Consider the following 26,209-nt stretch of genomic DNA (forward strand, 5'->3'; position numbering starts at 1 on the left):
AGGATTACAGCTCATTCTACTAGAGCTGTGGCTTCCACCTGGGCCTTTAAAAATGCCTTGTCCCTCCCTTCATCCGTGTACTTTAGCTTTGGTATTGGTATCCCACAAGTAATGGATGATCCGTGGACTGGATACACCTAACAAGAGAAAACATAATTTATGCTTACCTGATAAATTTATTTCTCTTGTGGTGTATCCAGTCCACGGCCCGCCCTGTCCTTTTTAAGGCAGGTCTAAATTTTAAACTACAGTCACCACTGCACCCTATGGTTTCTCCTTTCTCGGCTAGTTTCGGTCGAATGACTGGATATGGCAGTTAGGGGAGGAGCTATATAGCAGCTCTGCTGTGGGTGATCCTCTTGCAACTTCCTGTTGGGAAGGAGAATATCCCACAAGTAATGGGATGATCCGTGGACTGGATACACCACAAGAGAAATAAATTTATCAGGTAAGCATAAATTATGTTTTTTACCTCTGTGATTGCCTTGTATCTAAGCCTCTGCAGACTGCTCCTTATCTCTGTTATATTAATATACTTTTTACCTCTGTGATTACCTTGTATCTAAGCCTCTGCAGACTTACATCTTATATCAGTGCTTTTGACAGGCGTGCTTTTCAGGCAATTAGTGCTGACTCTTAAATAACTCCATGTGAGTGATCACAATGTTATCTGTATGGCACATATGAACTAGTGCTGTCTATCTGTTAAAAAAAAACAGTCAAATGCACTAAGATAAGAGGCAGCCTTCAAGGACTTATAAATTAGCATATGAGCCTACCTAGGTTTAGCTTTCAACAAAGAATACCAAGGAAACAAAGCAAAATTGATGATAAAAGTAATTTGGAAAGTTGTTTAAAATTACATGCCCTATCTGAATCAAATTTTTGACTAGACTGTCCCTTTAACCTAGCTATAGATTTGACGGCAGGATTGCCTGCTATCTATACATTCGGAAAGATAGCTGATCAAAAAATGTGTTTGTGCAATGGGAATAATTCAGTGTTTGGTGGATTAACATAATATGAAATAAAAAATCTGTGATATTGTAAATAAGAATTTGTGCATGCCACTAAAACCATTTAATATAAAGGGGCATTTGTTTTAGACTTTAATTAAAGGGACAGTCTAGTCTAAATTTAACTTTCATGATTTAGATAGGGAATCCAATTTTAAACAACTTTCCAATTCACTTTTATCTTCACATTTGCTTTGTTTTCTTGGTATTCTTTGTTGAAAGCTAAACCTAGGCAGGCTAATTTCTAAAACCTTGAAGGCCACTTCTTATTTCAATGCATTTGGCAGTTTTTCACAGCTAGAGGGCGCAATTTCATGTGTTTGATATAGATAAGACTGTGACCACGCCCTGAATTTACAAGTGAGAGGGCACTGATTGGCTAAATGCAAGTCTGACAAAACAGCTGAAATAAAAGGGCAGTCTGCAGAGGCTTAGATACAAGGTAATCACAGAGGTAAAAAGTATATTAATATAACTGAGATAAGGGGAAGTCTGCAGAGGCTTAGATACAAGGTAATCACAAAGGTAAAAAGTATATTAATATAACCATGTTAGGTATGCAGAACAGGGGAATGGGTAATAAAGGGATTATCTATCTTTTAAAAAAATAACAATTCTGGAGTAGACTGTCCCTTTAATGTCTCTTTGCTTGTGGAGGTTTGTCTCTGACCACCAATAGAGCTGATTGAGTTGTTTCTCTTGTTAAGTGTATTCAGTCCACGGATGATCCATTACTTATGGGATATATTCCCTTCCCAACAGGAAGTTGCAAGAGGATCACCCAAAGCAGAGCTGCTATATAGCTCCTCCCCTCCACGTCATATCCAGTCATTCTCTTGCAACTCTCAACATAGTAGGAAGGTGTGAGAGGAGTGTGGAGTTTTTATACTTAATTATTTCTTCAATCAAAAGTTTGTTATTTTAAATGGCACCGGAGTGTGCTGTTTTTCTCTCAGGCAGTATTTAGAAGAAGAATCTGCCTGCGTTTTCTATGATCTTAGCAGAAGTAACTAAGATCCACTGGCTGTTCTCGCACATTCTGAGGAGTGGGGTAACTTCAGAAAGGGAATAGCATGCGGGGTTCCCTGCAGATGAGGTATGTGCAGTAAAATATTTTTCTCCAACATAGGTGTGTCCGGTCCACGGCGTCATCCTTACTTGTGGGATATTCTCTTCCCCAACAGGAAATGGCAAAGAGCCCAGCAAAGCTGGTCACATGATCCCTCCTAGGCTCCGCCTACCCCAGTCATTCTCTTTGCCGTTGTACAGGCAACATCTCCACGGAGATGGCTTAGAGTTTTTTAGTGTTTAACTGTAGTTTTTATTATTCAATCAAGAGTTTGTTATTTTGAAATAGTGCTGGTATGTACTATTTACTCAGAAACAGAAAAGAGATGAAGATTTCTGTTTGTATGAGGAAAATGATTTTAGCAACCGTCACTAAAATCCATGGCTGTTCCACACAGGACTGTTGAGAGCAATTAACTTCAGTTGGGGGAACAGTGAGCAGTCTCTTGCTGCTTGAGGTATGACACATTCTAACAAGACGATGTAATGCTGGAAGCTGTCATTTTCCCTATGGGATCTGGTAAGCCATGTTTATTACGATCGTAAATAAGGGCTTCACAAGGGCTTATTAAGACTGTAGACTTTTTCTGGGCTAAATCGATTCATTATCAACACATATTTAGCCTTGAGGAATCATTTTATCTGGGTATTTTGATATAATAATATCGGCAGGCACTGTTTTAGACACCTTATTCTTTAGGGGCTTTCCCAAAGCATAAGCAGAGCCTCATTTTCGCGCCGGTGTTGCGCACTTGTTTTTGAGAGGCATGGCATGCAGTCGCATGTGAGAGGAGCTCTGATACTTAGAAAAGACTTTCTGAAGGCGTCATTTGGTATCGTATTCCCCTTTGGGCTTGGTTGGGTCTCAGCAAAGCAGATACCAGGGACTGTAAAGGGGTTAAAGTTCAAAACGGCTCCGGTTCCGTTATTTTAAGGGTTAAAGCTTCCAAATTTGGTGTGCAATACTTTTAAGGCTTTAAGACACTGTGGTGAAAATTTGGTGAATTTTGAACAATTCCTTCATGTTTTTTCGCAATTGCAGTAATAAAGTGTGTTCAGTTTAAAATTTAAAGTGACAGTAACGGTTTTATTTTAAAACGTTTTTTGTACTTTGTTATCAAGTTTATGCCTGTTTAACATGTCTGAACTACCAGATAGGCTGTGTTCTGAATGTGGGGAAGCCAGAATTCCTATTCATTTAAATAAATGTGATTTATGTGACAATGACAATGATGCCCAAGATGATTCCTCAAGTGAGGGGAGTAAGCATGGTACTGCATCATTCCCTCCTTCGTCTACACGAGTCTTGCCCACTCAGGAGGCCCCTAGTACATCTAGCGCGCCAATACTCCTTACTATGCAACAATTAACGGCTGTAATGGATAATTCTGTCAAAAACATTTTAGCCAAAATGAACACTTATCAGCGTAAGCGCGACTGCTCTGTTTTAGATACTGAAGAGCATGACGACGCTGATAATAATATTTCTGAAGGGCCCCTAACCCAGTCTGATGGGGCCAGGGAGGTTTTGTCTGAGGGAGAAATTACTGATTCAGGGAACATTTCTCAACAAGCTGAACCTGATGTGATTGCATTTAAATTTAAGTTGGAACATCTCCGCATTCTGCTTAAGGAGGTATTATCCACTCTGGATGATTGTGACAAGTTGGTCATCCCAGAGAAACTATGTAAAATGGACAAGTTCCTAGAGGTGCCGGGGCTCCCAGAAGCTTTTCCTATACCCAAGCGGGTGGCGGACATTGTTAATAAAGAATGGGAAAGGCCCGGTATTCCTTTCGTCCCTCCCCCCATATTTAAAAAATTGTTTCCTATGGTCGACCCCAGAAAGGACTTATGGCAGACAGTCCCCAAGGTCGAGGGAGCGGTTTCCACTTTAAACAAACGCACCACTATACCCATAGAGGATAGTTGTGCTTTCAAAGATCCTATGGATAAAAAATTAGAAGGTTTGCTTAAAAAGATGTTTGTTCAGCAAGGTTACCTTCTACAACCAATTTCATGCATTGTCCCTGTCGCTACTGCCGCATGTTTCTGGTTCGATGAGCTGATAAAGGCGGTCGATAGTGATTCTCCTCCTTTTGAGGAGATTATGGACAGAATCAATGCTCTCAAATTGGCTAATTCTTTCACCCTAGACGCCACTTTGCAATTGGCTAGGTTAGCGGCTAAGAATTCTGGGTTTGCTATTGTGGCGCGCAGAGCGCTTTGGTTGAAATCTTGGTCGGCTGATGCGTCTTCCAAGAACAAGCTACTTAACATTCCTTTCAAGGGGAAAACGCTGTTTGGCCCTGACTTGAAAGAGATTATCTCTGATATCACTGGGGGTAAGGGCCACGCCCTTCCTCAGGATCGGCCTTTCAAGGCGAAAAATAAACCTAATTTTCGTCCCTTTCGTAGAAACGGACCAGCCCAAGGTGCTACGTCCTCTAAGCAAGAGGGTAATACTTCTCAAGCCAAGCCAGCTTGGAGACCAATGCAAGGCTGGAACAAGGGAAAGCAGGCCAAGAAACCTGCCACTGCTACCAAGACAGCATGAAATGTTGGCCCCCGATCCGGGACCGGATCTGGTGGGGGGCAGACTCTCTCTCTTCGCTCAGGCTTGGGCAAGAGATGTTCTGGATCCTTGGGCGCTAGAAATAGTCTCCCAAGGTTATCTTCTGGAATTCAAGGGACTTCCCCCAAGGGGGAGGTTCCACAGGTCTCAGTTGTCTTCAGACCACATAAAAAGACAGGCATTCTTACATTGTGTAGAAGACCTGTTAAAAATGGGAGTGATTCATCCTGTTCCATTAAGAGAACAAGGGATGGGGTTCTACTCCAATCTGTTCATAGTTCCCAAAAAAGAGGGAACGTTCAGACCAATCTTAGATCTCAAGATCTTAAACAAGTTTCTCAAGGTTCCATCGTTCAAGATGGAAACCATTCGGACTATTCTTCCTTCCATCCAGGAAGGTCAATTCATGACCACGGTGGATTTAAAGGATGCGTATCTACATATTCCTATCCACAAGGAACATCATCGGTTCCTAAGGTTCGCATTCTTGGACAAACATTACCAGTTCGTGGCGCTTCCTTTCGGATTAGCCACTGCTCCAAGGATTTTCACAAAGGTACTAGGGTCCCTTCTAGCTGTGCTAAGACCAAGGGGCATTGCTGTAGTACCTTACTTGGACGACATTCTGATTCAAGCGTCGTCCCTTCCTCAAGCAAAGGCTCACACGGACATTGTCCTGGCCTTTCTCAGATCTCACGGATGGAAAGTGAACGTGGAAAAGAGTTCTCTATCTCCGTCAACAAGGGTTCCCTTCTTGGGAACAATAATAGACTCCTTAGAAATGAGGATTTTTCTGACAGAGGCCAGAAAAACAAAACTTCTAGACTCTTGTCGGATACTTCATTCCGTTCCTCTTCCTTCCATAGCTCAGTGCATGGAAGTGATCGGGTTGATGGTAGCGGCAATGGACATAGTTCCTTTTGCGCGCATTCATCTAAGACCATTACAACTGTGCATGCTCAGTCAGTGGAATGGGGACTATACAGACTTGTCTCCGAAGATACAAGTAAATCAGAGGACCAGAGACTCACTCCGTTGGTGGCTGTCCCTGGACAACCTGTCACAAAGGATGACATTCCGCAGACCAGAGTGGGTCATTGTCACGACCGACGCCAGTCTGATGGGCTGGGGCGCGGTCTGGGGATCCCTGAAAGCTCAGGGTCTTTGGTCTCGGGAAGAATCTCTTCTACCGATAAATATTCTGGAACTGAGAGCGATATTCAATGCTCTCAAGGCTTGGCCTCAGCTAGCGAGGGCCAAGTTCATACGGTTTCAATCAGACAACATGACAACTGTTGCGTACATCAACCATCAGGGGGGAACAAGGAGTTCCCTAGCGATGGAAGAAGTGACCAAAATCATTCTATGGGCGGAGTCTCACTCCTGCCACCTGTCTGCTATCCACATCCCAGGAGTGGAAAATTGGGAAGCGGATTTTCTGAGTCGTCAGACATTGCATCCGGGGGAGTGGGAACTCCATCCGGAAATCTTTGCCCAAGTCACTCAGCTGTGGGGCATTCCAGACATGGATCTGATGGCCTCTCGTCAGAACTTCAAAGTTCCTTGCTACGGGTCCAGATCCAGGGATCCCAAGGCGGCTCTAGTGGATGCACTAGTAGCACCTTGGACCTTCAAACTAGCTTATGTGTTCCCGCCGTTTCCTCTCATCCCCAGGCTGGTAGCCAGGATCAATCAGGAGAGGGCGTCGGTGATCTTGATAGCTCCTGCGTGGCCACGCAGGACTTGGTATGCAGATCTGGTGAATATGTCATCGGCTCCACCTTGGAAGCTACCTTTGAGACGAGACCTTCTTGTTCAGGGTCCGTTCGAACATCCGAATCTGGTTTCACTCCAGCTGACTGCTTGGAGATTGAACGCTTGATTTTATCGAAGCGAGGGTTCTCAGATTCTGTTATCGATACTCTTGTTCAGGCCAGAAAGCCTGTAACTAGAAAGATTTACCACAAAATTTGGAAAAAATATATCTGTTGGTGTGAATCTAAAGGATTCCCTTGGGACAAGGTTAAGATTCCTAGGATTCTATCCTTCCTTCAAGAAGGATTGGAAAAAGGATTATCTGCAAGTTCCCTGAAGGGACAGATTTCTGCCTTGTCGGTGTTACTTCACAAAAAGCTGGCTGCTGTGCCAGATGTTCAAGCCTTTGTTCAGGCTCTGGTTAGAATTAAGCCTGTTTACAAACCTTTGACTCCTCCTTGGAGTCTCAATTTAGTTCTTTCAGTTCTTCAGGGGGTTCCGTTTGAACCCTTACATTCCGTTGATATTAAGTTATTATCTTGGAAAGTTTTGTTTTTAGTTGCAATTTCTTCTGCTAGAAGAGTTTCAGAATTATCTGCTCTGCAGTGTTCTCCTCCTTATCTGGTGTTCCACGCAGATAAGGTGGTTTTACGTACTAAACCTGGTTTTCTTCCAAAAGTTGTTTCTAACAAAAACATTAACCAGGAGATTATCGTACCTTCTCTGTGTCCGAAACCAGTTTCAAAGAAGGAACGTTTGTTGCACAATTTGGATGTTGTTCGCGCTCTAAAATTCTATTTAGATGCTACAAAGGATTTTAGACAAACATCTTCCTTGTTTGTTGTTTATTCCGGTAAAAGGAGAGGTCAAAAAGCAACTTCTACCTCTCTCTCTTTTTGGATTAAAAGCATCATCAGATAGGCTTACGAGACTGCCGGACGGCAGCCTCCCGAAAGAATCACAGCTCATTCCACTAGGGCTGTGGCTTCCACATGGGCCTTCAAGAACGAGGCTTCTGTTGATCAGATATGTAGGGCAGCGACTTGGTCTTCACTGCACACTTTTACCAAATTTTACAAGTTTGATACTTTTGCTTCTTCTGAGGCTATTTTTGGGAGAAAGGTTTTGCAAGCCGTGGTGCCTTCCATCTAGGTGACCTGATTTGCTCCCTCCCTTCATCCGTGTCCTAAAGCTTTGGTATTGGTTCCCACAAGTAAGGATGACGCCGTGGACCGGACACACCTATGTTGGAGAAAACAGAATTTATGTTTACCTGATAAATTACTTTCTCCAACGGTGTGTCCGGTCCACGGCCCGCCCTGGTTTTTTTAATCAGGTCTGATAATTTATTTTCTTTAACTACAGTCACCACGGTACCATATGGTTTCTCCTATGCAAATATTCCTCCTTAACGTCGGTCGAATGACTGGGGTAGGCGGAGCCTAGGAGGGATCATGTGACCAGCTTTGCTGGGCTCTTTGCCATTTCCTGTTGGGGAAGAGAATATCCCACAAGTAAGGATGACGCCGTGGACCGGACACACCGTTGGAGAAAGTAATTTATCAGGTAAACATAAATTCTGTTTTCTAAGGAATGGAATTGACTAGAAAATACTGCTGATACCGATGTAATGTAAGTACAGCCTTAAATGCAGTAGTAGTGACTGGTATCAGGCTGATGAATGTATGTGCAGTAAAGTAATTTTCTAAGGAATGGAATTTGACTAAGAAAATGCTGTTAATACTGAAGTAATATATGAGCCTTAACTGCAGTAGAAGTGACTGGTAGCAGGCTTATTGATAACACTACATAACTTTTAAAATGTATGTTTAAAACGTTTACTGGCATGTTATTCGTTTTTGTGAGGTACTTTGGTGATGAATCTTTTGGGGCATGATTTTTTCCACATGGCTGACGTATATTTCTGCATAGAAAAGGTTAACTGAGTTTTCCCACTGTTGTAATATGAGTGGGAGGGGCCTATTTTAGAGCTTTTTTTGCACAGTAAAAATTCAGTCACAGTCTTCCTGCTTCTTCCTCCTTGATCCAGGACGTCTCTAGAGAGCTCAGGGGTCTTCAAAATTCATTTTGAGGTAGGTAATCAGTCACAGCAGACCTGTGACAGTGTGTTTGACTGTGATAAAAACGTTAATTGTTAAATTGATTATCCGTTTTGGGTATTAAGGGGTTAATCATCCATTTTCTAGTGGGTGCAATACTTTGCTAACTTAATACATTTACTGTGAAAATTTGGTTGCTATAACTGATTTGGTTCATTGTTATTTCAACTGTGACAGTTTTTTTTTTTTTTTGTGCTTATTAAAGGCGCAGTAGCGTCTTTTATATTGCTTGTAAAATTATCACCAGACAACAGGGGGGAAGTTATGCCGACTAACTCTCCTCACGTGTCAGTACCTTCGCCTCCCGCTCAGGAGGCGCGTGATATTGTGGCGCCAAGTACATCAGAGAGGCCCATGCAAATCACTTTGCAAGACATGGCTGCTGTTATGACAGAGGTATTATCAAAATTGCCAGAATTAAGAGGCAAGCGCGATAGCTCTGGGTTAAGGACAGAGCGCGCTGATGATGTGAGAGCCATGTCCGATACTGCGTCACAATTTGCAGAACATGAGGACGGAGAGCTTCATTCTGTGGGTGAAGGATCTGATCCAGGGAGACCGGATTCAGAGATTTCTAATTTTAAATTTAAGCTTGAGAACCTCCGTGTATTGTTAGGGGAGGTATTAGCGGCTCTGAATGATTGTAACACGGTTGCAATTCCAGAGAAATTATGTAGGCTGGATAGATACTATGCGGTGCCGGTGTGTACTGACGTTTTTCCTATACCTAAAAGGCTTACAGAGATTATTAGCAAGGAGTGGGATAGACCCGGTGTGCCCTTTTCCCCTCCTCCGATATTTAGGAAAATGTTTCCAATAGACGCCACCACACTAGACTTATGGCAGACGGTCCCTAAGGTGGAGGGAGCAGTTTCTACTTTAGCTAAACGTACCACTATCCCGGTGGAGGATAGTTGTGCTTTTTCGGATCCAATGGATAAAAAATTAGAAGGTTACCTTAAGAAAATGTTTGTTCAACAAGGTTTTATCTTACAGCCCCTTGCATGCATTGCGCCTGTCACTGCTGCTGCGGAATTCTGGTTTGAGTCTCTGGAAGAGGCCATTCGCACAGCTCCATTGGATGAGATTATGGACAAGCTTAAAGCACTTAAGCTAGCTAAAGCATTTGTTTCTGATGCCGTTGTACATTTAACCAAACTAACGGCTAAGAACTCCGGATTCGCCATCCAGGCGCGCAGAGCGCTATGGCTTAAATCCTGGTCAGCTGACGTGACTTCTAAATCTAAATTGCTTAATATTCCTTTCAAAGGGCAGACCTTATTCGGGCCCGGCTTGAAATAAATTATTGCTGACATTACTGGAGGTAAGGGTCATACTCTTCCTCAGGACAGGGCCAAATCAAAGGCCAAACAGTCTAATTTTCGTGCCTTTCGTAACTTCAAGGCAGGAGCAGCATCAACTTCCTCCGCCCCAAAACGGGAAGGAACTGTTGCTCGTTACAGACAGGACTGGAAATCTAACCAGTCCTGGAACAAGGGCAAGCAGGCCAGAAAACCTACTTCTGCCCCTAAGACAGCATGAAGAGAGGGCCCCCTATCCGGAAACGGATCTAGTGGGGGGCAGACTTTCTCTCTTCGCCCAGGCTTGGGCAAGAGATGTCCAGGATCCCTGGGCGTTGGAGATCATATCTCAGGGATATCTTCTGGACTTCAAAGCTTCTCCTCCACAAGGGAGATTTCATCTTTCAAGGTTATCCGCAAACCAACTAAAGAAAGAGGCATTTCTACGCTGTGTACAAGACCTCTTAGTAATGGGGGTGATCCACCCAGTTCCGCGGACGGAACAAGGGCAAGGTTTTTACTCAAATCGGTTTGTGGTTCCCAAGAAAGAGGGTACCTTCAGACCAATCTTGGACCAAAAAATCTTAAACAAATTCCTCAGAGTTCCATCATTCAAAATGGAAACTATTCGAACCATCCTACCCATGATCCAAGAGGGTCAATACATGACCACAGTGGACTTAAAGGATGCCTACCTTCACATACCGATTCACAAAGATCATTATCGGTACCTAAGATTTGCCTTTCTAGACAGGCATTACCAGTTTGTAGCTCTTCCCTTCAGGTTAGCTACGGCCCAGAGAATTTTTACAAAGGTTCTGGGCTCACTTCTGGCGGTGCTAAGACCGCGAGGCATAGCGGTGGCTCCGTACCTAGACGACATTCTGATACAAGCGTCAAGTTTTCAAAATGCCAAGTCTCATACAGAGATAGTTCTGGCATTTCTGAGGTCGCATGGGTGGAAGGTGAACGTGGAAAAGAGTTCTCTATTACCACTCACAAGAGTTCCCTTCCTGGGGACTCTTATAGATTCTATAGAGATGAAGATTTACCTGACGGAGTCCAGGTTATCAAAGCTTCTGAATGCTTGCCGTGTCCTTCATTCCATTCCATGCCCGTCAGTAGCTCAGTGCATGGAAGTAATCGGCTTAATGGTAGCGGCAATGGACATAGTACCATTTGCGCTGCATCTCAGACCACTGCAATTATGCATGCTAAGTCAGTGGAATGGGGATTACTCAGATTTGTCCCCTCTACTAAATCTGGATCAAGAGACCAGACATTCTCTTCTCTGGTGGCTTTCTCGGGTCCATCTGTCCAAGGGGATGACCTTTCGCAGGCCAGATTGGACGATTGTAACAACAGATGCCAGCCTTCTAGGTTGGGGCGCAGTCTGGAACTCCCTGAAGGCTCAGGGATTATGGACTCAGGAGGAGAAACTCCTCCCAATAAATATTCTGGAGTTGAGAGCAATATTCAATGCTCTTCTAGCTTGGCCTCAGTTAGCAACACTGAGGTTCATCAGATTTCAGTCGGACAACATCACGACTGTGGCTTACATCAACCATCAAGGGGGAAACAGGAGTTCCCTAGCGATATTAGAAGTCTCAAAGATAATTCGCTGGGCAGAGTCTCACTCTTGCCACCTGTCAGCGATCTACATCCCAGGCGTGGAGAACTGGGAGGCGGACTTTCTAAGTCGCCAGTCTTTTCATCCGGGGGATAGGGAACTTCATCCGGAGGTCTTCGCTCAACTGATTCATCGTTGGGGCAAACCAGAACTGGATCTCATGGCGTCTCGCCAGAACGCCAAGCTTCCTTGTTACGGATCCAGGTCCAGGGACCCGGGAGCGGCGCTGATAGATGCTCTGGCAGCCCCTTGGGTTTTCAACATGGCTTATGTGTTTCCACCATTTCCGCTGCTACCTCGACTGATTGCCAAGATCAAACAGGAGAGAGCATCGGTGATTCTGATATCGCCTGTGTGGCCACGCAGGACCTGGTATGCAGACCTAGTGGACATGTCGTCCTGTCCACCATGGTCTCTGCCTCTGAGGCAGGACCTTCTAATACAAGGTCCTTTCAACCATCCAAATCTAATTTCTCTGAGGCTGACTGCATGGAGATTGAACGCTTGATCCTATCAAAGCGTGGCTTCTCGGAGTCAGTTATTGATACCTTAATACAGGCACGGAAGCCTGTTACCAGAAAAATTTACCATAAGATATGGCGTAAATATTTATTTTGGTGCGAATCCAAGAGTTACTCATGGAGTAAGGTTAGGATTCCTAGGATATTGTCCTTTCTACAAGAGGGTTTAGAAAAGGGCTTATCTGCTAGTTCGTTAAAGGGACAGATTTCTGCTCTGTCTATTCTCTTACACAAACGTCTGGCAGAAGTTCCAGACGTCCAGGCTTTTTGTCAGGCTTTGGCTAGGATTAAGCCTGTGTTTAAGACTGTTGCTCCTCCGTGGAGCTTAAACTTGGTTCTTAAAGTTCTTCAAGGGGTTCCGTTTGAACCCCTTCATTCCATTGATATTAAGCTTTTATCTTGGAAAGTTCTGTTTTTGATGGCTATTTCCTCGGCTCGAAGAGTCTCTGAGTTATCTGCCTTACATTGTGATTCTCCTTATCTGATTTTCCATTCAGACAAGGTAGTTCTGCGTACTAAACCTGGGTTTTTACCTAAGGTAGTTTCTAACAGGAATATCAATCAGGAGATTGTTGTTCCATCATTATGTCTTAATCCTTCTTCAAAGAAGGAACGACTTTTGCATAATCTGGACGTAGTCCGTGCCTTGAAGTTTTACTTACAGGCTACTAAAGATTTTCGTCAAACTTCTTCCCTGTTTGTCGTGTACTCTGGATAGAGGAGAGGTCAAAAAGCTTCGGCAACCTCTCTCTCCTTTAGGCTTCGTAGCATAATACATTTAGCCTATGAGACTGCTGGACAGCAGCCCCCTGAAAGAATTACAGCTCATTCCACTAGAGCTGTGGCTTCCACCTGGGCCTTTAAGAATGAGGCCTCTGTTGAACAGATTTGCAAGGCTGCAACTTGGTCTTCGCTTCACACTTTTTTTCTAAATTTTACAAATTTGACACTTTTGCTTCTTCGGAGGCTGTTTTTGGGAGAAAGGTTCTACAGGCAGTGGTTCCTTCCGTTTAATTTCCTGCCTTGTCCCTCCCATCATCCGTGTACTTTAGCTTTGGTATTGGTATCCCATAAGTAATGGATGATCCGTGGACTGAATACACTTAACAAGAGAAAACATAATTTATGCTTACCTGATAAATTTATTTCTCTTGTAGTGTATTCAGTCCACGGCCCGCCCTGTCTTTTTTAAGGCAGATCTAAATTTTAATTAAAACTCCAGTCACCACTGCTCCCTATGGTTTCTCCTTTCTTGTCTTGTTTCGGTCGAATGATTGGATATGACGTGGAGGGGAGGAGCTATATAGCAGCTCTGCTTTGGGTGATCCTCTTGCAACTTCCTGTTGGGAAGGGAATATATCCCATAAGTAATGGATGATCCGTGGACTGAATACACTACAAGAGAAATAAATTTATCAGGTAAGCATAAATTATGTTTTTTATCAGCCAATGAGTAATAAATCAGAGTATTGTTTGTGCACAAATATGCGCACCTGGAACAAGCTCAGGGAATGGGGCACCAGCCCTAGTAATATAGGTAATTAAGGGGCAGTGCCACTACTTAAAGGGATGTCCTGAATCAGAGTGTGCAGTTTTAACCAATTTTCCAATTTACTTCTATTATCTAATTTGCTTCATTCTTTTGGTGTCCTTTGTTAAAAAGTATTCCTGGGTAGGCTCAGTAGCTAGAAGCTAACTGCTGATTGGTGGCTGCACATATATTGCTGTTGTCATTGGCTTACTGCTGTGTTCAGCTAGCTCCCACTTGTGCATTGCTGCTCCTTCAATTAAAGATACCAGTAGAATGAAGCATAAGTTATGGTAGAACTAAATTGAAAAGTTTTTTATAACTGCATTTTCTATTTGAATCAGGATATAAAAAATTGTTTCATATCCCTTTAATGCTCATATAGATGCATTATGGTTGCTGGATTTAGAAACAATGTCATACATTGCATAAAACTCAGATATAGATCTATAGAGAGATTTTAGGACCATAGTTGCGCTCTAATGACACAGAGCCTGTCATTTTAAAGCTAGTGACCCTACAGTACAAAATGGGTAAATACATAGCAGAATTACCTTTTGGGACCCACAGAGCACTGCAGGTCCTGAGTGGAAACTGCCACAGATATAATCAGCAGCGCTAGTTACACAATTGGGTTGTTCTGATTGTGTCAGCTGCATTTTCCCCTCAGGACCAGCAGTGCGCTGCGGGTCCCAATCTGTATTTATACTTTACACACAGTAATTTAGGGTTGCTAGTGTTAAAATGACAGATAATGTTCCTTTAATGTCTTGCTAGTACAGTTATTACATAGTATAGTATATTCTACAGCACTATATAGCACAGTTAAACTATAGGTTATACTAGTGATGCATAGTCTGTTTCTTTCATTCACTTTGTATCCTTTGTTGAAAAGTATACCTAAGTAGACTCAGAAGCTGCTGATTGGTGGCTACTCATATCTGCCTCTTGTCATTGGCTTTCAGCTAGCTCCCAGTAGTGCACTGCTGTTCCTTCAACAAAGGATACTTAGCGAATTAAGTAAATTAGATAACTACTTCCATAAAAAATCTTCCATCGTGCTGAAAATAATTAAAATCTTGTATAATTTACCAAACTTAAAGGGCTGAATTTCCCCCTATTTCTTTGACTTGTCTGTTGATAAATTGTAGATATTCTATAGATAGAGGGCGGTCTCCCTAGGCTGGGGTTAATGCGCTATATCCTTAAGATAAAGAAAGGTAGAGGAACCAACTCTTAAGAAGACTACAGTTTTAGCACTCAAAGGGCCAGGTAGGATATACTCCCTATATGGTTTAATTAAAGCGGCTGCACATCGTATGCAAAGACATGCGCATAGACCTAGAAGTGTGGAGGAGTTGTTTGATTTAAAACATAACTTTTATTATATTAACAAACGCACATCGTTAAAATAGGAAAGATTAAATTAAAAACACTCTTAGGCTTCTGAAATATTTTAATATCAAGTGTGGTGGGAAGAAGCAACGACTGTGTATGGTCAGGTTAGCACTGGAAATGTTTGTCGAACAGTGGCTAAATTTGTTAGTAAAGTTATATCGTTAACGCAGTATCGCTTATCAAGTAATAGAATAGAGCTTGGTTTGTAGCAAGTATAGCAGCTTATGTTTCTGTGCCGCTGTTGCACAATAGATTGCTTTTCAAGTTATTATTACCTCCGGTCTCGCTACCAGTGTAGACATAAAATTGTTACATAAATGAACTACTATTTATCAGTAACTGTATTTGTAGTAATTAAGCTGACTGTTAATGTTTACTCTAATAAAGCTTGGTACAACTCAAATAGTTAAATGTTCAAATACAACAGATGCGGAAGGTCTTTGCTGAACAGCTGCTTGAATACTAGTAATGACGCTTACGGATTGATACAATAGAGCCAGATTGCAAACGCATGTATCATTTTATATGTTAGAACTTGTAAATCGCAATATTAGTGAGATTAGTAAAATCTATTGTGTGCAAGGCATTCAGATTTATAATTGGTTTATTTCAAGGTTCAGAGCGTCTGTATAGTTGTTTATATGCTTAACTATATTGTATCCTTACTAGATTGTAGCGTTTTTCTCAAGCAAAAGGTGCAGCTGATTATGCCTACATATAGCCGTTACATTGCATAGACCATCGTTCGGTTCCCAAGTTATTAGAAAATAGTATGTCTTACTCAAGATGGATGTACTACAGACTGACACTATCAGTGTTACTGGTAGTTTGGCTGTTTTCCGGAGTTCTAGCATATCGTGGTGACCCTTCCCATTTTTGCGCATGTCTTTGCATACGATGTGCAGCCACTTTAATTAAATCATATAGGGAGCATATCCTACCTGGCCCTTTGAGTGCTAAAACTGTAGTCTTAAAGATTTGGTTCCTCTACCTTTCTTTATTTTAAGGATATAGTGTATATACTACAGAGCACCATCTTCTCTATTCCATATTATTCAATACTTATTATATAATAAGGATAGAACTATTGGGTCATTGATTAAACAATAGTAGTGCCATTGGGTTCTTTCTATCTGGTGTTAATGCATTATCTTTACTTTCAGATCCTCATATCTGCTGATGATGAAATGGAAGAGTCTGAAGGGGAAGAAGACCTACGAAGGCTGACAAATTCCAAACCAGTTAAGAAAAAGAAGCATCGCTTTGGGTTGCCTGTATGATACCTGCTCCATCTATCACTGTGCTCGGCCTGAAACTAGAGTGATATAGAAACTCCTTCAGCCACTACCTCTAATGCCTTGTGGACTTTAGAGAGGGGTTAGACGCAGATGGTACTTGTGCAACCTTACCCAACTGGGGTGCAAAGGAAGCGGGTTCTTCAGAGACCTCTGTTGCACTACAAGCTGCTACTCACATGCACAACCCCACTGCAGGCATTATACACAAAGACACGCCTGCTGACCTATAGGGGGCAAAGGTCCAAAATGCTCACAAGTGACCCTTCCCCAATGGTCAGTTAATTCCAGTGTTTTGTCAGTGTGCATACAACTGGGAAACGGGGACAGATCTCATGAGGATTTTCTTTTACTGACTTTGTTATATTTTTTTGCCTTGTCTGTCTTTTTTTCAGTTGTTCTCTCGCCCTTTCTGCTGGAAGCCTAATAAGCAGGAAGAAAACTTTAACTTCAACATGAACAAATCTCTGTTTACTCATCAGTGTTCCTGCTAAAGCTCTGTATCAAGTCGATCCCCTGGGGCTTTCAAAGAACGCGTTGTCCTATCCTGTTATGGTGACACTAGAACATGAAGTCCCATATCATTAGTAGTTACACTATAGTTCTATAACTTATTTACTTTTTATTGTATTTATAAGAAGACTGATACTTCAAAACTACTTACGTTTGAAGACAAAATGTTTTAGGGCTCAAATATATTTGCACCATTCTCAACGCGTTTTAGATTTGGCACAGTAAATGCAAAACCAACATGTAGCAAAAGTAATTGTGCAAAATCCAAATAGCTTAAAATCCTTGTTTTGAGTCTTCATAAAAACGTACAATATGAATAGTTACAGGTCAGTTAAGACTCAACGATGCTCAGATTAATCCGTTTCTGCTATAGTGTCTCTAATCCTAGACTGGCAAGTCGTGTGTATCATCCTCATGTTAGACCAGTAGTTAAGGGTAGATTTACGCAAAACTTAAGTAGGCCCAGATGGTGGAATATTCAGATTTAAGTCTTGTATTAGGTCATTCTAAAACCAAGTGGATTTGAGGTATCAGCCTATCTTAAAGCACTTTATTTCTTCCTATAACAGCAGGTTTCTGACAGCCATACCTAGAACTCCAGTCCTACTGATTGTTACAATACAAGGGTAGCGTATGGCTTCCAGGACTAAACCTCTTTAATGCAGCTCTTTGTTACACATGATACTCTAGATTTTCCATCCATTTTGATAGCATAATTCTGCAGTTGGTTCCCAGAGTTTTCTGTGCAGAAATGCTTGATTTTGGAATCAGTCTAGATAGTAATTCCCACTGTCCCATAAACTAATAATAAAATTAAAAGCTCTTAAATATGCGCACACACACATTTATACAATGCAGACACACACATACACACATACAATACACACACAATATACATATGCACACACATACTTATACAATACACACATACATATGCAGACACACACATATACAATACACATATACATATGATACACACATACATATGCAGACACACATCCAATATACATACAATACACACATACACATGCAGACACACACATACAATATACACATGCAGACACACACATACAATATACACATGCAGACACACACATACAATATACACATGCAGACACACACATACAATATACACATGCAATATACACATGCAGACACACACACATACAATACACATGCAGACACACACACATACAATACACATGCAGACACACACACACATACAATACACATGCAGACACACACACACATACAATACACATGCAGACACACACACACATACAATACACATATGCAGACACACACACACATACAATACACATATGCAGACACACACACACATACAATACACATATGCAGACACACACACACACATACAATACACATATGCAGACACACACACACACATACAATACACATATGCAGACACACACACACACATACAATACACATATGCAGACACACACACACACATACAATACACATATGCAGACACACACACACACACATACAATACACATATGCAGACACACACACACACACATACAATACACATATGCAGACACACACACACACATACAATACACATATGCAGACACACACACACACATACAATACACATATGCAGACACACACACATACATACAGTGATCTCCAAAGAAATATTTTGCCAGCTGGGTTGCGGCAGTGTAATACTTGGCAATATAATATTTATAAATCTTCCTTAAAGGGGCATGACACCCACATTAATACCTTTCCAGTTTATTTCTGTTATCTAATTTGTTTTGTTCTCTTTGTATCATTTGTTTTAAAAAAAATACATAGGTAGGCTCAGTAGTACATTTCTACTCCTTTAACAAACAATACCAAGAGAATATATTATATTAGAAGTAAATGGGAAAGTTGTTTAAAATGATCTGAGTCAAGAAAGAACATTTTTTGTTTGTCCTTTTAAGCTGTCCAAACCACAAATAAATAGCATCAATTTAGTTCATGATGATTTATGCAAAAAATGTTCAAGAAATTTATTATTCACTAATTATAGCATATAATTGGTTTAAACTTTTAGCCGGGTGTTCAGTAAAATTAGCTGGGTGGTGTGCCCATTCAATAGGCCTTGGGGAGAACACTGTATGTATGTGCGTCACACAGATCTATACAAACACATGCACAGCAACAATATCAATTTGCTACTAACTTGCTCATTTTATCATTTCTTTTTTTGTCCCCAAAACCGCCACATGTCTGCCTTGTACATAAGTTTCTGATGCTTATAGAATGTTACGTAGCCAGAGCACAGGACACTAATCGCGCAGGAACACGCGGAAACGTTAAATACTCTAGTACATTCCAATATTACGTTTAAGTTCCTATAGCAGTTCTATACATAAGGTATATTCAGTAATCAGACTTTTGCTGTGGATTATGTTAAAGTATAATGTAAATGAAGCAGTTGCACGTGTGTGTGTGTATATATGTATGTATGTGTATATATATGTGTGTGTATATATATATATATATATATATATATGTGTGTATATATATATATATATATATATATATATACACACACACACACACACACACACACTTTTTCATTTAAAGAGGCATGAGGAATTAACATGCTCTAACTTATTAAAGCATTTTCTGTTATTGCACCGTTGCTTGAATATAACTGGCCAATCAGAATCCTTTAATAATTTTTATCTAACGGATTCTACAGAAAGTCAATGGGGATTTCGATAGATAAATCATTTGATAAGTTTTACTAAACGATTGTGACTCCCTATGTGTTTACTCTCAAACTGCAACAATGCAGTACTGGGAGCTAACGGGTGAGCCAGTGACAAGAGACATGTATAAGTAAGCACCAGTCAGTACCTAGCTGCCAGTAGTGCATTGCTGCTTCTGAGTCTACCTAGGTATTCTTTTTCAATAAAGGATACCAAGAGAACAGAGCTAGTTTGATAATAGAAGTGAATTTAAAAGGATGTTAATTGCATGCTCTCTCCGACCCATGAACGTTTATTGCGATTTATTTAGCCTTCACTTAAAGGGACATCATATAATGCTCTGTTTTATTATTGCATTATTGCTTGCAACTATGTACTTAACATTTGCAAAGAAGTTACACTCAGTCAACTCCAGAGCAGCGAAAAACTCAGCCAGTGAGCCAATCAGAAGAGCGATATGTGTGTAACCACCAATCACTGATCATGTTTAGGACCAGTAGTGCACTTTGACTTTGGAGCATATTTTTAACTATGTGGTTAAACTCTTTATAGGCTTTAAACCCAGTTCTCTCCAAGCAATAGATTATTTTTATATCTATTATAATTTCAACTAATTTCATGTATTTTCAGTGCCAAGAAAGTTGCTCATATGCAGTATCTGCAGTTTTATGTTAAAGGGACAGTCTACTGCACAATGTTTGTTTAAAAAGATAGACCATCCCTTTATTACCCATTGCCCATTTAGGCATAACCAACACTGTTATATGAATATACTGATTACCTTGTATCTAAGTCTCTGCAGACTGCCCCTTATCTAAGGTTTTTTTTACAGACTTGCATTTTAGCCAATCAGTGCTGACTCTTAAATAACTCCTCAGGAATAAGTAGTGTTATTTATATGGCACACATGAACTAATTCCCTGAGATAAGAGGAGGCATTTAAGGGCTTATAAATTAGCATTATAGCCTATCTAGGTTTTGTGTAAAGAAAATTAAATTATCTGTGGATGATTCTGGGCAGTGTAGCAGTTCATGGTTTACATAAAGCACCAATACTCTCTGAAACAGATTATAGTTCAGAAGTAAACTGTTCAAATCTTGATTCTCTGGTATAACGTCCCTTTTAAAGACAAACTGTGCTACAAAAGTAACGCGCTAAATGTTTAGAGTACATCGTTTTGCATTACTGCTCCTAATATTCTGTGTTTAACCCTCGCAAAGGGCCCAAGCACATACATAAATCCCTCTCAGGAGCCATGAGCGTTGCAGCTCACTAGCGCAAGACCACCGCTGAATAGTGGTTATGCGCGACTGACGCTCCTGATTGACTCACCCGCTGTGTTCTGCTTCTGCAGGATCATCTAGTTCCCGCTACAGGGCGAATAACTACATTAGGCAGTAGGAGACTAGATCAGAATGTACTCACATTTAACACACAATAAATGCTCATACTTTCAGCTATTTAATAGAAGTCTTAGCAAAAGTTTGATGATTGCAAATATATTACATCGATGTTTAATTCTGACTCTCTTACATGATAGGAATTGGTCGCTTTGCCTGCACACAGCTTGTTACAGAGCTCCATATATTTTGTAGAATTTTGAAAGAAAGGTCTGTGCACAATCTTATTCCTGCTAATGCCGAGACCGTCGTATTCAACATATGTCTTACGTACCCCTCTCTAGGGAAGATTTTGCCTTAACATTGTTTGTATTACCCTTACAGCATTGTGTGTGGGGGGGAGGGATTAAATCATTCCTTAACCTCTTTTCTTAAAGAAGGGACACGCAAAATCCTCACCCACAGCAAAGGGGTTAAATCCGTTAGGTGATCCCCGTCTGCTGCTTTATTTATGTCTTGCACCTTTTTAATTTAATTTATATTTTCTATATATAGTTGTTTTTTTTTTTTACATTTTTTTTTTTTTTTTTGCAAAGGTCAAAAAGGGGTTAACTAAGAAATGAGTTTGTATTCTGTCTTTCAGTTTGTGTTATGTTACAATTACGTCTTTTCCTACCAAAAACATAAATCTTGTTTGTCTTTTTATTTCATTTTTTGTTTTGTTTGTTCTTGGAATAATGGAAGAAAACTGAGCAGACCAACATATGCTGCATATAGTGACAACTATTTATAGAGGGACATATTTTCAGGGGTTTTTTAACCCTGCACCTGCCACCACAGCCTGATTTTTACAACTATTTCGGTTTTTAATGTATTTCAGTCTCTCTGGCAGCAAGGGTGGGTAGCGTTTAATGGAATGTGTTACATTGCTAAGTGCTTTCTCCTTTTTACAACATTAATTTATGTCAGATATATGTTTGCACTTTTTAATGACAAGGGAAGTGGGAGCAGCAGGGATTACTGTAGACATTTACCAATATTCTTTTGGTTTCTTATCCATAAACTGAATTATTCAAAAGTTTGTCTCTTTGGTTTTTAAACATCATTACTTGTTCATCATTCAGAGCCTGTCCTGTAGGTGTATAGATCGGAGATCACGTTACAGTAGAAACCCGGCACTAAGCGAGCCTATTCAGGTAATGTGTAGTCAGAAGGAGCAGGGGGCGGCACATGAGGCCAGGAGGAGCAGGGGGCGGCACGTGAGGAGCAGGGGGCGGCACGTGAGGAGCAGGGGGCGGCACGTGAGGCCAGGAGGAGCAGGGGGCGGCACGTGAGGCCAGGAGGAGCAGGGGGCGGCACGTGAGGCCAGGAGGAGCAGGGGGCGGCACGTGAGGCCAGGGGGAGCAGGGGGCGGCACGTGAGGCCAGGGGGCGGCACGTGAGGCCAGGGGGCGGCACGTGAGGCCAGGGGGAGCAGGGGGCGGCACGTGAGGCCAGGGGGAGCAGGGGGCGGCACGTGAGGCCAGGAGGAGCAGGGGCGGCACGTGAGGCCAGGAGGAGCAGGGGGCGGCACGTGAGGCCAGGGGGAGCAGGGGGCGGCACGTGAGGTCAGGGGGAGCAGGGGGCGGCACGTGAGGTCAGGGGGCGGCACGTGAGGTTGGGCGGCATTTAAGGTGGCACCAGGTCCCATGTGCAGGGGGCCCATAGCCAGCAGTCTATACATGTTTAATGCTAATGCAGAGGAGCCTGTGATTAGTGCAGGTAAATCTATATTTCTCTTGTTAAGTGTATCCAGTCCACGGATCATCCATTACTTATGGAATATATTCTCCTTCCCAACAGGAAGCTGCAAGAGTCCACCCACAGCAAAGCTGCTATATAGCTCCTCCCCTAACTGCCATATTCAGTCATTCTCTTGCAAGCCTCAACATAGATAGGAGGTCGTGAGAGTCTGTGGTGCTTTCTACTTAGTTTATTCTTCAATCAAAAGTTTGTTATTTTTAAATGGCACCGGAGTGTGCTGTTTATCTCAGGCAGTATTTGGAAGAAGAATCTGCCTGCGTTTTTCTATGATCTTAGCAGACGTAACTAAGATCCATTTGCTGTTCTCACACATTCTGAGGAGTGAGGTACTTCAGAGGGGGAATGGCGTGCAGGTTTTCCTGCAGATAAGGTATGTGCAGTAAAATATTTTTCTAGGAATGGAATTGACTAAGAAAATACTGCTGATACCGAAGTAATGTAAGTAAAGCCTTAAATGCAGCGATAGCGACTGGTATCAGGCTTATTAATAGAGATACATACTCTTATAAAAATGTGTTTTAAAACGTTTGCTGGCATGTTTAATCGTTTTTTTAACATATGTTTGGTGATAAAACTTATTGGGGCCTAAGTTTTTTCCACATGGCTGGCTTAAATTTTGCATAGAAACAGTTAACTGAAGCTTCCCACTGTTGGCTGTGGCAGTTTGTTGTGTCTGTTTTTAAAAACGTCTGTCATTTTTTTATTTTTATTTTTATCTGTTTTTTGCATTAAGGGGTTAATCATCCATTTGCAAGTGGGTGCAATGCTCTGTTACCTTATTACATGTACTGTAAAAATTTCGTTTGTTTTACTGCCTTTTTTTCACTGTTTTTCAAATTTTGACAAAATTTGTTTCTCTTAAAGGCACAGTAACGTTTTATATATTTGCTTGTTAACTTGATTTAAAGTGTTTTCCAAGCTTACTAGTCTCATTATTAGTCTGTTCTAACATGTCTGACATAGAGGAAGCTCTGTGTTCATTATGTTTTAAAGCCATGGTGGAACCCCATCTTAGAATGTGTACCAGATGTACTGATTTCATGTTAAACAATAAAGATCATTTTTTGTCTTTAAAAACATTATCACCAGAGGATTCTGTCGTGGGGGTAGTTATGCCGACTAACTCTCCCCACGTGTCAGACCTTTTGACTCCCGCTTTAGGGACTCACGCTCAAATGGCGCCAAGTACATCAAGGGCACCCATAGCGTTTCTTTTACGAGGGGATTCTGTCGAGGGGAAAGTTATGCCGACTAACTCTCCCCACGTGTCAGACCCTTCGACTCCCGCTTCAGGGATTCACGCTCAAATGGCGCCAAGTACATCAAGGGCGCCCATAGCGTTTATTTTACAAGACATGGCAAAGGTGGTGAATAATATTCTGGCAGCAGTATTAGTCAGACTACCTGAAATTAAAGGAAAGCAGTTAGCTCTGGGGGTAGATACAGAGCATACAGACGCTTTAAGAACCATGTATGATACTACCTCACAATATGCTTAGTCTGTGGGTGATTTTTTTTGACTCGGGGAAGATGATTTCACCTGATTCTGATATTTCTACATTTAAAATTTATGCTTGAGAACCTCCACTTGTTGCTCAGGGAGGCTTTGGCTGCTCTGAATGAATGTGTACAATCGCAGGACCAGAGAAATTGTGTAGACTGGATAAATAATATGCAGTGCCGGTGTGTACTGATGTTTTTCCAATACCTAAAGAGGTTTACTAAAATAATTTTAATAAGGAATGGGATAGACCAGGTGTGCCGTTCTCTTCCCCTCCTATTTTTTAGAACAATGTTTTCTAATAGTTACCACCACACGGGACTTCTGGCAGACAGTTCCTAAGGTGGAGAGAAGAGTTTCTACTCTAGCTAAGCGTACCACTACCTCTGACGAGGACAGTTGTGCTTTTTAGATCCAATGGATAAAAAATGTTTATTCAACAGGGTTTTATCCTGCAGCCCCTTGCATACATTGCTTCTGTCACTGCTGCTGCGGCGTTCTGGGTTGAGTCTCTTGATGAGGCTTTACAGTTAAGCGACTCCATTGGATGAATATATTTGACAAGCTTATGCTAGCCAATTCCTTTGTTTTCTGATGCCTTGTTCATTTGACTAGACTAACGGCTAAGAATTCTGTTTTTTACTATACTGGCGCGCAGAGCGCTATGGCTTATATCATGGTCAGCTGTCGTGACTTTAATAAATAAGCTACTTAACTTCCCTTCAAGGGGCAGACCCTATTCGGGCCTGGTTTGAAGGAGATTATTGCTTATATCACTGGAGGAAAAGGTCATGCCCTTCCTCAGGATAGGTCTAAATCAAGGGCAAAAAAAAAAAGGTCTAATTTTCGTACCTTTTAAAAACTTCAGGGCAGGTGTGGCATCCTCTTCCTCTAAGGCAAAACAAGAGGGAATTTTTGCTCAGTCCAAGGCGGTCTGGAGACAATCGGACCTGGAACAAAGATAAGCAGGCCAAGGAGCCTGCTGCTGCCTCTAAGGCAGCATGAAGGAACGGACCCCTATCCGGTAACGGATCCTATAGGGGGCAGACTTTCATTCTTTGCCCAGGCGTGGGCAAGAGATGCCCAGGATCCCTAGGCATTGGAATTTATATCCCAGAGATGTCTTCTGGATTTCAAAGATTCCCCCCCCAAAAAAGGGGAGATTTCGCCTTTCACAATTATCTGCAAACCAGATAAAGGAGGCATTCTTACATTGTGTACGAGATCCATCCAGTTCCAAGAGAGGAACAGGGACAGAGTTTTTACTCAAATCTGTTTGTGGTTCCCAAGGAGAGGGAACCTTCAGACCTATTTTGGATCTAAAGATCTTAAACAAATTCCTCAGAATTCCGTCATTTAAGATGGAAACTATTCGTACCATCTTAACTATGATCCAGGAGAGTCAATAGAGGACTACAATGGATTTGAAGGATGCTTATCCTCACATTGTGATGCATAAAGATCACCATCGTTTTTCAGGTTTGCCTTTCTAGACAGGCATTACCAGTTTGTAGCTCTTTCCTTTGGGATATCTACAGCCCCAAGAATCTTTATGGAGGTTCTGGGGTCGCTTTGGCGGTCCTTAGACCGCGGGGCATAGAAGTGGCCCCTTATTTAGACGACATCCTGATACAGGCGTCAAACATCCAAATTGCCCAGTCTCATACGGACGTAGTACTGGCATTTCTGAGATCACATGGGTGGAAAGTGAACAAGGAAAGAGTTCTCTATCCCCAATCTCAAGGGTTTCCCTCCTAGGGACTCTGATAGATTCTGTAGAAATGAAAATTTACCTGACGGAGTCCAGGTTGTCAAAGTTTCTAAATTTCTGCCGTGTTTTTTTTTTCATCCCATCCGCGCCCTTCGGTGGCTCAGTACATGAATGAAATCGGCTTAATGGTAGCGGCAAGGGACATAGTACCATTTGCACGTCTACATTTCAGACCGCTGCAACTATGCATGCTCAGTCAGAGGAACGGGGATTACACAGATTTGTCCCCCTGTTAAACCTGGACCAAGAGACCAGAGATTCTCTTCTCTGGTGACTATGTCGGGTCCATCTGTCCAAGGGTATGACCTTCCGCAGGTCAGATGGGACAATTGTTACAATAGA

The 26,209-nt window shown here is 41.8% G+C and overlaps 1 protein-coding gene across 1 annotated transcript in view; it reads left to right on the forward strand.

The window, feature by feature from the left end:
* STIMATE (STIM activating enhancer) overlaps nucleotides 1-21,871 on the forward strand; it is a 209,978-nt gene extending 188,107 nt beyond the window's left edge. The window contains exon 8 of the mRNA XM_053721207.1: nucleotides 16,076-21,871. Coding sequence (XP_053577182.1) covers nucleotides 16,076-16,192 — 117 coding nt within the window. The 3' untranslated portion in view covers nucleotides 16,193-21,871. The remainder of the gene's footprint in view (nucleotides 1-16,075) is intronic.
* The last annotated feature ends 4,338 nt before the right edge of the window (nucleotides 21,872-26,209 follow it).

This window comes from Bombina bombina, chromosome 7 (assembly GCF_027579735.1).
Source record: "Bombina bombina isolate aBomBom1 chromosome 7, aBomBom1.pri, whole genome shotgun sequence".
Classification (NCBI taxonomy): Eukaryota; Metazoa; Chordata; class Amphibia; order Anura; family Bombinatoridae; genus Bombina; species Bombina bombina.